Source organism: Lathamus discolor, chromosome 3 (genome assembly GCF_037157495.1).
Source record: "Lathamus discolor isolate bLatDis1 chromosome 3, bLatDis1.hap1, whole genome shotgun sequence".
In the NCBI taxonomy this organism is placed as follows: domain Eukaryota; kingdom Metazoa; phylum Chordata; class Aves; order Psittaciformes; family Psittacidae; genus Lathamus; species Lathamus discolor.
This window is the reverse complement of record NC_088886.1, coordinates 125,812,460-125,826,242: the sequence shown is the minus strand read 5'-3', so window position 1 is coordinate 125,826,242 and position 13,783 is coordinate 125,812,460. Positions and strand designations below refer to the sequence as shown.

Here is a 13,783-nt window from a genome sequence, read left to right as displayed (position 1 = left end):
TGACCTGGAAGGAGGACACAGAGCAATGGTTCATAGTATCTACATCACAAATGGGAGCAATTTAGGCCCAAACATATAGAGAAATCACTGAACTAATATGGGAATGACAATAGCTATGTCACTGGTGACATAGATCACAAGGTATTTGTCTCTGTTGCTGGACTGCTGACGAGCTGTCATCACTGAAGAACCATTGTCATTGAGGAACAATGCCTCACCATTTAAAGCAGAAGTAAATGGAATGTGCCAATTCTTATACAGGCAGCACAGCATTTATCAGCTCCTTATTGCCCAGCTGGGAACGAAGAAAGGATTCTACCCATTTGAAAATTATTATTATTTGCTACTGTACTGGCAACACAGTATACTGAATAGTTTTAGAAGAAAAATTTATGCTCCAAAATTCCTAAGGGCCAACACTCGATCCTTCACAATACACACAATAAAACAGAGAATGAAAACACATTTATTTCCTTTCCAATCCAATTGCTACTGTGCCACAATGGTTAGTATTGAATACTGTTCTGTTTCATGCATTGGAGCTCTATGCTAAACTCTAATTACTAATGTCAAAAGGGAAGCATTCCCCAGAATGATACCATAGTTATTCATTGCAGTTTCTACTGATGCTGAATAGCTTCTGACTATTTCTGGGTACTGGGCTGAAAGGAGTGCAGTGTGTCCCACTGCAATGCTATGCTCTTTTACCCCATAAAGATCACACAATCCCAGGCAATTAACAGTTTGGAAAAGAGTACATTAATAACCAGCCACTAAAAATCTTTTCTAGTCTAGAATGGCATAGACTGAGCAATTACAATGATACCTTTTCCTTGTTACTGCTCTTGGGAATCCATGTAGAATCATAGAAAGGTTAGGGTTGGAAAGGACCTTAAGATCAACCTAGTTCCAGCCCACTGCCATGGACACGGACACCTCACATTAGACCCTGTCACCCAAGACTGTCCAACCTGGCCTTGAACACTGCCAGGGAAGGAGCATTCACAGCTTCCTTGGGCAACCCATTCCAGTGCCTCACCACCCTCACAGGAAAGAACTTCTTCCTTTTATATCTAACCTAAACTTCCCCTGTTTTAGTTTAAACCCATCATCCCTTGTCCAGTTGCTACAGTCCTTCAGGAAGAGTCCCTCCTCTCCAGCATACTTGTAGGCCCCCCTTCAGATACTGGAAGGCTGCTATGAGGTCCCCACGCAGCCTTCTTTTCTCCAGGCTGAACAGCCCCAACTTCCTCAGCCTGTCTTCATATGGGAGGTGCTCCAGTCCCCTGATCATCCTCGTGGCCCTCCTCTGCACTTGTTCCAACAGTTCCATGTCCTTTTCATGTTGAGTACACCAGAACTGCACACAATACTCCAGATGAGGTCTCACAAGAGCAGAGGGGCAGGATCATCTCCTTTGACCTGCTAGTCACCCTCCTCTTGATGCAGCCCAGGATACGGTTGCCTTTCTGGTCTGTGAGGACACACTGCCAGCTCATGTTCAGTTTCTCAACAACCAACACCCCCAAGCCCTTCTCCACAGGGCTGCTCTGAATCAATTCTCCACCAGTAACAGTGATGCTCATTAAAGATACCCCTTAACCTCAAATCTGGGGGTGTGCTGTCCAGCATGGACAGTGTTGGCCTGTTATAAGCTAATCACCAGTGTAATGTGTCTGATGTTGACCAGGAGGGAAGTCACAGAGACTCTTCCTAGCAAGTCTCCAGCACCTACATCCACCCCATTGATAAGCCAACCTCTATGGTCAGGAATCTAGACTTCCCAGGCCCAATACAAGCACATCAACACAATTCTGGATCTGAAACAACCTCCAAATCTTCAATCAGTGCTGTTGGTGAATGTTTCTTTAAATCCATCTACTTAAGTAACCACCATTCATGACAAAACGGAAATCATCAAGCAGCTGTAATCCAAACCCAGTTTCAGTTAGACTCAAACTGAGGGGAAAATCTACTAGTTCACTCAAACCCCCTTTTGCACCCTAGTTCACCAGAAATTTCCTCCAATCACCTCACAGAGGTCCAACTCCAAGTCTGACTCCTCTGTCTGATTTGGCACGTGCTTATGATTAGGAAGAATGTTACGCTGATTGATCTGCTGTCACTGATACAGGAGACTGTGTTGCTTTTGCCATTTGAATAATTTCATCTAATTTCTTTCTAACACTAAAACCTTCTGCCCACCCAGGAAGCAATCACCAAATACACATATAGTATCTAACAAAGAGCAGAACAAGCATATCTTTCAAAATTAGTTCCACAGACTACTTCTGGCATGGAAGAAACAAGTGTTTTTATCACAGATGTCCATGAACTCACCACATCCTGTTGCCCTGTCTGTAGCACACATCTGATACTTGGGGATATTCAATGCCTATGCAGATTGACACCTCTGAGGTTGTATTGGAGACTGAGAGGCTGAACACTGGCAAGTTCCTTATTATGGCAGAGAAGCACAGAGTAAAATAAAAGCTACCATTACCTAGAAAAAACATTGTGTCCCTCTGAACCCTGTATCTTATTTTCAGCTAAAGTGCTACAATTGTACATTCAAAAAATCAACTCTTAAGCTTTTAATTCACAGATTATAAACTACAATAACAATTGAACCAACCAGCACTCTAATACCTGTTTAGTATTGTAAATGGGTAGGTTCATACAGGCTTCCACTGCTTTATTCAGAACCTGTGTTGATAATCTCTGAGCACAAACTCTTGTAGGAAATGAACCAAGTTATCTATGTTCCATCGTATGTTTGTAAGAATATAGAGAAAAAGCTACTATCCTGCAGAGGCAAAACACAGACAGAAAAATGGGATTTCCTCTCCTGGAATATAGATCAGGAAAGATCCTTCATGACACTTGCAAATGGCTTCATGCTCTCTTACTAAGCTACTTGCCTTTATTTTTGGAGCAAATGCAAGCCAAAATCTGAAATACTTTCTGCATATTTATTTAGAAAGGCAGTTACATCACCACACTAAAAACTACCTTTTTTTTAACTGCTTACTAAAGCAATTAATTAAAAATAAATAAATTAATGTTTTGGCATCTCTTTTTCTTCTAGATTCTATATTGCATTGTTTTTGTAATTTAAAACATCCTCTGCTGCACTGATTCAGTGAACAGATGGTATTATCAGCCCAAAAGAATCTGCAGAGGGCAACTAGAAAATTCAGATACAAGATTAATACAAGGAAATTAATTATCAATTATATCAGTCCAGCACTGTGTACAAAAAATTTCTTGTTTTGCTTTGACTCTACAGAGACATGCTAATAGGTCTACTGATGCTTCCAGCTTTACCAAGTGATGCATTCCAAGCCTCTAAGAATTGCTTGTAATTTTAAACTTTCATTACATCAGAATTACACTGTTCTTTTCCCCTCTTGGCTCTGTTTAAGCAGAGACAATTTAGTTAAGAATGAAGAAGCGTAAACCAGTCCATGTCCCTTTTACTGAGGAGAAAGAAAACGTTCAACCAGTTCTTTTCTCTTTTGCACCCTTCTTTTCTGGATAGATCCAGAAGACACATGTCCAGCCTGGACAAGTTCCTGTGTGATGTACTGTAGGTTACCCTGCTCTTGCAGGGGGGTTGGACTAGATGATCTTTTTAGGTCCCTTCCAACCCTTGGGATTCTGTGATTCTGTGAGAACCAGATCCTACAGAGATGATGAAAATGTGGCCCTTTTGTCAGTAAGAAGGCAGCAGGCTGAAAAAGTGAATGATGCAGGACCAGTTCTTTCCCCAGTATCTTTCCCCAGTTCTGGGAGCAGAAAAACCCAGAAGAGTCAATTATTTAAAAAATAAACACAGCAGATTACCTGATGCCCTATATAGACATCCCTCTCCCACAAACATTTGTTAGGGCTCACGGGGCTGGTAGGCTAAGGGAAAGCAGATGCATCTACAGAGCCTCTGTCACATGTGATGCTGGCAGATATACCTGCAGTTCTGTGTTTCTCCCATTCTCATCCCTTTCAGAATGGGAGGGCAGGGAGGGTAAGAAAGTTCAACTTTGTCAAGTCAGCTGAAACTGGTCACATTCATAGAAAATGCATTTTGGGGGCAAAAAACAAATAAATGCTATCCCACACTCCCACTGCCTTCAGATTCTTACTCATTTCACGATCCACCTACCAGAATTCCACTTGCTTCAAATAGCAGCAGAGAAAAGGGAGTGAGGGGAAAAGGAAATGGGGAGCTGTCTACAGACTTAGAAACCATTACAGGGCAAATATGGATATGAACTAATAACAGAGAATGGGACATGATCACACCATATGGGATCAACCCAATTGATCCCAAAGAACTCATTTTAGATACTTAAACGCGCAACTAGTGTGAGAATCTATCTCCAGGCTTGCTTATGACACACTGCCTCAGTTTCCAATTGGTAAACCATTCCAATGGTTTAATCACTACAGTGATTAAAAAACATTCATCAGGCCTACACTTGCTGGAGTGCTGGCAGAAGCCTGTACATGCCATGTGCTGGGAGAGCTTCGCAAGTATGCTGTTCTACCCAGAATCACCATATTTTCCACTTGAAGTCTGTACTTTGTACAAATGTATCAGCACATTTGAAAACAAAACAATTTGTTCTTGCTGTTAACTTATATAAAAAATCCTGCTGCATTTGTGTGACATTAAGAAAACAGAGGGGGAAAAAAAGTCCAAGCAGACTTGGTACTGAGATGATAATAACCCTGGAGAGATTCCTGTTACCTGGCAATGCCATCTGCCTAGTGGATGCAGAATCCAAGGACTGCTGTAGGCCATGCAAAGACCAGCTTTAAGACTGATGCAAAGTCAAGGCATGCTAGCTGAGTCAAACTGATTGAAAGCTAGATAATGACAGACAGTGCAAGAGCAACAATGATTGGCAGTGGGTCACTCACAGCCTTTCTCTCAAATCTCATTAATCTGTATCATTTCTTGTTGCATCTGAAGGCACAAAAAAAAGCTAAAACTTGTAGTTTTTTGTCCCTGTATGGAACTAAACAGAGGAAAGCAGGTCTAAAAACTACGCTCTTGTAAAAAATATTTAAGTACCAGAGTCATATATGTGTCTGACCCCCTTTACTCAGCATGCAAGTAAATGAGCCACAAACTGAGATTAGATGATCAATATTCCATCTATTTCAGCAGATCTCTTCAAAACTTAGTGTAGTATTTCTGACCACATGGATAGAAAGGTCACTGTTTAAGAGACCTCATCTTTACCACTGCTGACCCGACAGGTCTCATACATGCTGTTACAAGTCCCAGATACACCTACTAATCTTGATGGCCTCAAGTACCCAGAATTAAATTTTCTCTGTAAGTTTCCACTTACACTTGTCCGACTCCTGCACAGCTACCATCAATTTAGATCACTGCAAAAGAGCACCAAAATCAGAGTGAACAGTTTCATTGCCTAAAGTTCCCTTGACCAAAAAATGTTATGTTTTCTTAATTTTTTCCCCATTTCAAAATAAACAGAAATACACCACATACCTTTTAACTGCATAGTTATTAAAGACAGTGTTCTGTAAGACCACATCTAAATCTACTGCAGAGCAGTGAACCATACTTTGACCATGTGTTTCAATAAGTTCAACGTGAGATCTGTTTGTACTGCATGTTGCACTTCTGCAGCTTCAACTAACACACATGACCAGATCTAAGGGCAAGGTTTGAAAGTCCCATAATCAGATAATAAGTGCTAGTGAGCTGCGATAGTAAATGCACTGATTCTGTGGGAGGAGAAAGAGGCTGTATTCAGAAACAGAAACACAATCATTCTGAGCATAACTTTCACAATGGGAGTTATAAGTCACCACTTCTCCAGGAGGTGTTTTAATATGCTACATCTTTCTGGCCTTAAGAGAAAAGTCAATCAAGAAAGATATAAATAAGGGGGAGACCACAACGTGCAAAATGACAAAAGGAAAAATTCATAAGGTAAACACCACCACACCAGGTGGAGGCTCAGTAACCAGGAATGCTCCTGCAGCGTTTTTCTGCAGCTGCAAACTAGCATGTCAAAAGGATTGGGAAACACACAATTTCATTTCTCTTTCCATATTTTCACTATTTCCTTCTTGCTCCAACTTTAAATCAAAAAGGAAAAACAAAAAAGGGGGGGAGAGGAAAAAAAAAATAAAAATGCATTCAACAATGGGAAGTCCAGACTTTACCAAAGCTACTAATGTTTCCAGGTCACAGAATATGCTGCTAAAGGGCAACTAATTTGTTATATAGCAGGCAAGGCTTTGTGTCTCCTTGTCTGCCTGATAAATGTAGACATTTCTCTTCCCCCAGATATCATATGAACCACATTTCCAGTGTTATGTACATGGCCATTTATTCATTTTCTAGTAATTAGTATCCTGGGGACAAATCCTATTGCCACTCTTATTTACCTAATGCAATAAAATATTGCAGAAAGCAAAGTGGGAGGAATTTCTTCTGTTTTATTAGCATTTGCTAATTTTGATCTTCCTAATGATGTCTACTGACCCCTAGCCTGTAGCTGTGTTTTAAAGCAGATTCTTTAGCAATTTTTTGTTTAATTAAAAACAATTACCAAAGAGGAAATTGGAATCAAATATCTCAGCAGTGGGGAAGCTTTTGACTTACTCAGGACTTTTACTTTACAGGAACTAAGTGAGAGGATTATGATTTTTAAGAGTTGCCCAATTCAGAAGCGAGAAAAAACCCCAACAGATTAATGGCAGGCTAAATATCAGGAAGAAAAATAAGTTGCATTCTTCCTCCCAGAAGCATACTCCTTTGCCCACTGAAAATCCCGTTCCCAGTTCTGTTCTTGTTTGCAGAACCTGTCAGAAACAAGGCTGTTGCAGCCATGGTAAATGTACTGGTACAGGCATCCGAATGGCCAAACTGTTCAAATGGACAAACGCACAGAAGCAATCTTTTTGTATTTGCTCTTTGGCTTTCAGATACAAGGACCTCAGCTTCTAGCATCAGCCTCCCTCAGGCTTCCCATCTGGGGAATTTGGCGACTTTTTTTGGAAAGTTTACTGGCTACCCAGGAGCTCAGTAATCCTTACAAGCAATGGCACTTTTATGCAGCCATTTAAATATACTTCAGGATACTACTTACAGGCACGTAACATTGAACATTGTTCCCCATATATAAGCTTTCTTAGCCCAAAACTGAGGAAAGGAGCACAGCTTCCCTGAGCTCCAGCACACAGAGATGATTTATTTAAGAAGGTGATGAATTTTCATACTGGATGCAATTACTGAGGTCCATGCACACACACCGATACCTTCACATGCAAACCTAACAAGGTTCCTAGGGAACTTGTAGCTATTACAGATTCACAGGCTCCTTCACTCAGCTCCTGGGAAAGCACTTACAGCTGATTCCATGCTAATTCATTGCTCAATGAATAAGTAAAATCTGTACAGTATAATAAAATCATTGATCATTATGCTTTAAAAAGATTGACTCCTAAATATTTAGGAAGCAGTGTGTACTCAACGGAAATGTTTATTGGCACTGGGAAATTAAACTGTCACCCATGAAATAGTAAAACTCATTAATGCAGAGTTTCTTTTTAAGCATTAGGAATTAACTTTATGACTGCATCAGTAATGATAAGCCTCAGCCTTAAATCGCCTGCCATTTAGTATACGTGAACATTATTAAAACATATTAACCGTAATTTAATTGACTGAAAATTAAGAAAAGGTGAAGGAAAAAAGGAGGATATAGAGAAAGGTCCAACGCCAGCTCCCGTGGCAGCGCTTCCCAGCGGGAAGGAGGGCACAGGGGCAGCCGGCCGCGGGGCAGCCGGCCGCGGGGCAGCCGGCCGCGGGGCAGCCGGCCGCGGGGCAGCCGGCCGCGGGGCAGCCGGCCGCGGGGCAGCCGGCCGCGGGGCAGCCGGCCGCGGGGCAGCCGGCCGCGGGGCAGCCGGCCGCGGGGCAGCCGGCCGCGGGGCAGCCGGCCGCCGGCAGAGCAACAGCGCCCTCTAGCGCCCACAGCGCCTCGGCGGGGCCCTCGCCTGCCCAGCGCCGCCCGACGGGCCGCGTCCGCGAGGGAGGCTCCCTCCGGTACTCGCTGCTTCCTCGGGGGAAGACAGGCCATGGAGCGTCCTCTTCTCCGGGATACAAGGCCCACCAGCGCAGAAGGTCGCCGGCTGCACAGAGCTTGCCGAAGCGCCTGGAGAGCCCCCGCTGGTGCCCGCCCCCCAGGGCATGGCAAAACCCAGCGGCAGGGAAGGCTCCTGCCTGCGGGGCCAGACTCCGCTGGCACCACCCGTAGCGCCAGCAGCAATACTCAGGAAACTCACGAAGGGATTCCCGAGGAAGAAGGGGGGAACAGGTATTTTCCAGCGGGGCTGCTGCGGGGGAAGCGGGAACGAAGAGTACGCCCCACGCCCGCGCCACGCCCGCGGGAACCGACGGCAGCGGCTGGGACGAGGGAAGATTCCCGGTGCCGCCAGCGCAACGCAGCCAGGTCGGAGAATGGCCGGGCTCGAAAAATCCCGCACCCCTGGCCCATGCGGGAAGGGCCGACCCCTGCCAGACTGGCGAACAGAGCTGCGCAGCTCCGGCCCTGTCCCAGGGCCGGCACCAACACCACTGGCCGCAGAACAACGCGGCCGGAGGAAGGGCAGAAAACGGTGAGGGGGAGGAAACCGGTAAGCGGCTTGTTGCAGACTCCAGCGGCTCACGCTCACGTCCGCATCCGCGCCGGCAGGACGGTGGCGGGCAGTATCTTCATCTGGCCGCAACTTTGCATTTCCAAGCTCCATCAGCAAACCGGAGCCGCGCTAACTTTCTTAGAGGTCACGCTGCAATAACCCCCATTTCCAGGGAGTTTTTTTTCCCATCTCTCCGTGCCACCACCCTCGCCCCAACCCCAGACAACCTCTTGCGCTCCTTCTACTCACAGTTTGGTGCAGTTAATCCCAGGTGCCAAATACTGAAGAGCAGCAGAGTGAAGCCCCCGAGGACTTCGGAATCCATGTTCAGCCCCGGAGGGAAAAGCTAGCCGTCCGCCTGTCTCCTCCGGTCCCAGTCTCCGAGAGCCTCCCAGCCTGTATGCGCTCCCTTTTCCTCCTCTCATTTACACCATTCAGCATCCAGGCAGGCAGTCCTGGCTAAGGGGGAACTGGGGCCAGGATCGGCCGAGGGACTCTTCTCCGCGGTCCTCGGAGGAGCCGCTCCAAGCGCCGGCGGCAGCGCCCGAGCTGAGCCCGCTCCCCAGACTGCTGCCGCGGCGATTCACCTTGCGAGCTGCGGCCGGGAAACGGCAGCCGGGCGCTGGGCACCTCCTTATAGGCGAGAGCCTCGCTGCTCTCCACCTCCGCCCAGCCCCCTGGAAGTCACTCCTCCTCGCCTCCCAGGGAGGATCCTTATTGCAATCTTCACGCATTGTTGATAAGCATCGGAGTCACGGCGTAAATCAGATGCCGGCGGTGTGTGTGTGGGGGGGGGGGGGGGGGGGAAGGCAAATAAAATGAAATCTTCGTCTTTTCTTTTTTCTCCTTCTTTTACCTCCCGTTTCCCCTTCTTTAGGTACTGCTGTGGATGAAACATTTTAAAGAACCTCCAGCTCAGTTGTTTGTTTGCTTATGAATACATACGTTACATACTTATATACACATAATTAAAATATACACGTATATCCCAGCACATACAGTGCCGGCACAGCTCGACGGGTACAGTCCCTCTCCCGGAGCTCAGCGCCTCATCTCCAGGAAGTAGGCATGGAGCCTCTGACGGGGCAGATGCTTGATCCGCTCTCCTCCCGCTGGGGTCCAGAGCCTCCTCGCCGTGCCCTCGCAAGCAGGCGAGCAGAAGCGGCTCCGGGGCTGTGAACCTGAGCAGACCCGCACCCTGCGGCTGCATCCCCCTCCCGGCTGGAGAGGGCAATGCTTGGCAAATCCGGATTTCATGACGGATTGATTAGCCGACTGCTCAGCGGCTGAACAGGATGTGATTGTCTTCCAGAATGGGGGTACAGGGAAGCAGCCTTCTGGAGAGCTCCCTGAGCTGGCACCTTGGGCCATGCCTGGCCGCCTCCTGCACACCTGCACACACGGGGGGTACATGTCCTCTCAGGAGCTCCAGTTTAATCACTTCTGAGATCTCACCTTGTTGCTTTAATGCAGCATCACCCAGCAACAATAGAGTGCTGCATCAAAGGTCAGAATTGCATTAGTGATTCCACTGTAATCTGCAAGGAGAGTGGTTTTGGACCACTGAAGTCTTTGAGGGGTAGGGGGAAAGTGGCTGGTCCTCAGCCATAATTCCTTACAATGGTGAGGAGTAATCAAAAGAAACAGACTGTTCACCAAAGCCATCCTAATTTGCCAATGCAGAGTGGAGGTTTAAATTGCCAGCATGTAGTAAGCCTTATATTAAAAAGTAAGGAGGGTGTCAGGGGGACATCTTAGCTTTAAAGGGACACTCAGCCTGGAAAGCAAAAATCCACATTTAAAAAATGACCTTATTATTTCACCTTCTGTTGTTACAAGTGACACAAGTTGCACAAGGTTAACAGGGAGGAAAGCTGCCTAGCACTGAGGCATTCAGTCAGTCAATAGAGGATTTAGCCAGACAAAACTAAGATTTAGGAGGAACTTAAAAGCCTAATGAGCTCTCCAAATCTGTTGCTTTTGGCTTTAAAGACCATGCGCACCAAGGCTGCGCACACCAAGGCTGCGCACACCAAGGTTTCATCTTTGCTCACGAAAGACCTGACCCAGTTGCTCTGTGCTTCACTTGCGTGTGAGCCCAGTGGGACTTTTGGGAGCTAGGGGTAAGAGTCAGTCCAAGGCTAATGCATCTACATGAGGTATCTGCTTTCTCCTCCAAAGGCCCTGAAAGAGGTGTTCAACTAATCACCCAGGAGATGTTAGTGTAAGGGCACAGACACTTTCTTCTCTGTGCAGGCCCATTTTTGAAGGTAGTGAGCTGTGCTCATTTCCCTCAGTGGGTGAGGGAAACCTTCAAGTTTTCTGATCCTAGTCAGAAACATCTCATCTTCCCCATACTGATCATATACAAAGCTCTGGCCCAGAAGCTAAGAACTGTATTGCTTTTACACATTAGGCCAGGAGGCTGGAGTATTGAGAAAATTATGTTATTAACTTGACTTTTTCAGGTGAATAATCAAGCTTTAGAAGTGCTAGCAGTGCTTCCAGAGCTACCGCTCGAGTAAAGCTAAGCAGTAGAATATATCAGAAAGTTTAAAGCCAGAGTGAATTTGCTCTAGAGACACACAAGTCTTTGACACAGTCACAACTTTGCAACTATGTGTTCTGAAATTAGCAGAGGAATTCAGAATAAGAAGATTAAATATGGGAATTTTTTTCATGCTTTCCTTTTTAAAAAAAATAATTAAGATTAAATGGACTGTTTCAAATATTTTCAGCGTCTCTTTAAACTATCTGGCACATTGGTTCACTTTGTAACTGACTCACTGAACTAATTAGTGGCTTGTTTATAGGAAAGCAGATGTGGAAATGAGCTATGCAGGCTAATTAAAAGCTGTCAGTAAATATGAGCCCAATCCTGCAGTGCATCCCAGTGGTCACCAATATGGATCTGACTACAGGATCTGGACCCCAATTACACCACTGGTTTTCAAATCACACTTGTGAGACCCATCTCTCCCATAAGCTCCTTTGTATCATAAATGCCAGGCAGGTGGCTTAAGATTTGTGAATGTTTGGGTGCAGGAGCACTACAACTGAGAAGTTATGACTGGAGTGGAGGGCTACGCAGCTGTTTGTTGCAGGAAATTATGTAAATAATGTCAGGTTTAAGGGGTTTTTGCCAGCACGATTTTTATTAGGGTAAATTTATTAATCACTATTAAAGCTGTTCAGACAAAAAGTATGGCTCATCCTCAGCCACAGATCTGAGCACCCTGGGTTTTGGGAAAACTCAGTTGTTGATTTAGTTTTAGTGTATCTGGACTTTATTCAAAATGACTGTGATGGTTGCCACTCAAGTCATTGCAAGCCTTGGCAATGAGTAAAGGCTTTGTTACATGTATAGTAATTACTCCTTTCTGTCTCAGTGGTAACTCCTTTCTAACTCCTCCCTTCACTGTGGCACATGTTTTCTCCTCTTCAAGGAAAGCAAAGATGGCCTTAAGAGTGAAGGGCCTGAGATCTTTCTTTTAAATTCCCACCTCTTCTTTGACACATTTTGGTTATAGCCTTTTGACAGTCACTCAATATTAATTCCCTGTTTGTTACACAAGGTGAACACACACTACCTCATCTCATGGTGGGAGGAGGAATATCCTAATTTCTGGCATATGTTCAGAGTCTGCAGTCATGGTGATCATATGAGCACCTTTGTAATTTCAGAGGCAATGTAGATCATGATTAGGTCACCTGGGGCTGTATAGAAAGGTGTCCGTTAGTTCTGCGTGAGAAAACCTAACATGGACATTCAGTTCTACTCCTCCCCAGTGGCAGCTGAGTGCCCATACTAATGCTGCTCAGGACACAAGCAAGAGATGACCTGCACAATGCGGGGAGGAAGACAGGCAGCATTAGACCAGTAGCTGTTCCTGTTACAGTATTACTACTGGCTTGACAGTGCAAGCAACAAGTAGCTGAAATTCAGCATTTATTTTTTTCAGCCCCAGTGTCCTATCCAAGTTTGTTCTACCAGTCTGGAGCCTTATTATTTGGGCAGAAGGAACCATCTGTGGGACTTGGATGAGAGAATATGAATAGGAGAGCAACAGAAGGACATGAACACATAAGAGCAGGAAAAGCTGGATGCCACCAGGGAAATAAGGGTATGCATTTTTGAAGGAGAAGGCTTTTTAATTTAAATGTTTATGTGTGATCAGATAAGCTTGTTTTCTTTCCTAGAACCAGTAAACACCATTAATACCGCTATAACCCATATTGAGTTTGCCACTAGAAGCAATAATATTTAACCCATGAATACAATCAATCCAGCTGTTTAGGTAATTGTAGCTGGAAGCTTTATGACTGACCCCAACCCTATAGCATTCAGGGAAGGAGAGTATGTGTATTCTTTATACTTATACATATTAATTTTGAAGAGCACATACTACCACAAACTTCACTGTATGTTGGTTTTGGATCACCTGTTGCTGTTTCCTGTTGATAACCAGGAATTTGTCTGAAAAATATGTTTCTTATAAAAAAACCTAAAGATCATGTAAAAAAAAATACCTAAAGGGGTTTTTTTTGTGGGTTTTTTTTTTTTTTTTCCTTAGAATTTTCCCCTATAAAAAGAAAGGACTCATTCATTAGAAAGAATATATGGGAAGCTTTCATAAAACACATTGACCCCAAACAGGTGAGTGCAACAGCAGGCTGCTCATTATCCTTGGATAGTTCCACAGCATACCTAAGTCTGGCAGATAAGAAAATTTAACGATCTGCTGGGATAATCCGATGGCCAGTAGCATTTTTGAGATACATGCTGAGATTAGGGTAAAAGAAATCAGATGTCAAGCTGTGCAGTGATTATTGGAAGACAAAGAATTACAATCACTTTTTCCTTCCCATTGCCTTTCCCTACATTATTTGGTATTATTACCTACATATCTGCGGGTATTATGGCTTTCATTACATTACCTTGTCTGCCTATGAAGACATTTATGTCAGTCATGGCCAGATACAGCTACTGGACATAAAAGATCAATCACCTGACTAAATAATAGTACCAGTGGCTACGGCTACAAACTACCTAGAGACTTCAATAGGCCTTACATGGGATACACTCCTCCCTGGTTAATTC

The 13,783-nt window shown here is 44.7% G+C and overlaps 2 protein-coding genes across 2 annotated transcripts in view; one reads left to right on the top strand and one right to left on the bottom strand.

Moving 5' to 3' along the window:
* CNTNAP5 (contactin associated protein family member 5) overlaps positions 1-9,375 on the bottom strand; it is a 302,872-nt gene extending 293,497 nt beyond the window's left edge. Inside the window, exon 1 of the mRNA XM_065671519.1 lies at positions 8,932-9,375. Coding sequence (XP_065527591.1) covers positions 8,932-9,007 — 76 coding nt within the window. The 5' untranslated portion in view covers positions 9,008-9,375. The remainder of the gene's footprint in view (positions 1-8,931) is intronic.
* LOC136010395 (uncharacterized) lies at positions 8,086-9,705 on the top strand. Its single transcript, XM_065671520.1, has 2 exons — positions 8,086-9,459; positions 9,560-9,705. The coding sequence occupies exon 1, from the start codon at positions 8,122-8,124 to the stop codon at positions 8,839-8,841; it is 720 nt and encodes a 239-aa protein (XP_065527592.1). The 5' UTR covers positions 8,086-8,121; the 3' UTR covers positions 8,842-9,459; positions 9,560-9,705.
* Positions 9,706-13,783: the final 4,078 nt, after the last annotated feature.

Coding starts and splice junctions, on each gene's coding strand:
- LOC136010395 (XM_065671520.1), top strand. CDS start 8,122: ATGGAGCGTCCTCTTCTCCGGGATACAAGGCCCACCAGCGCAGAAGGT.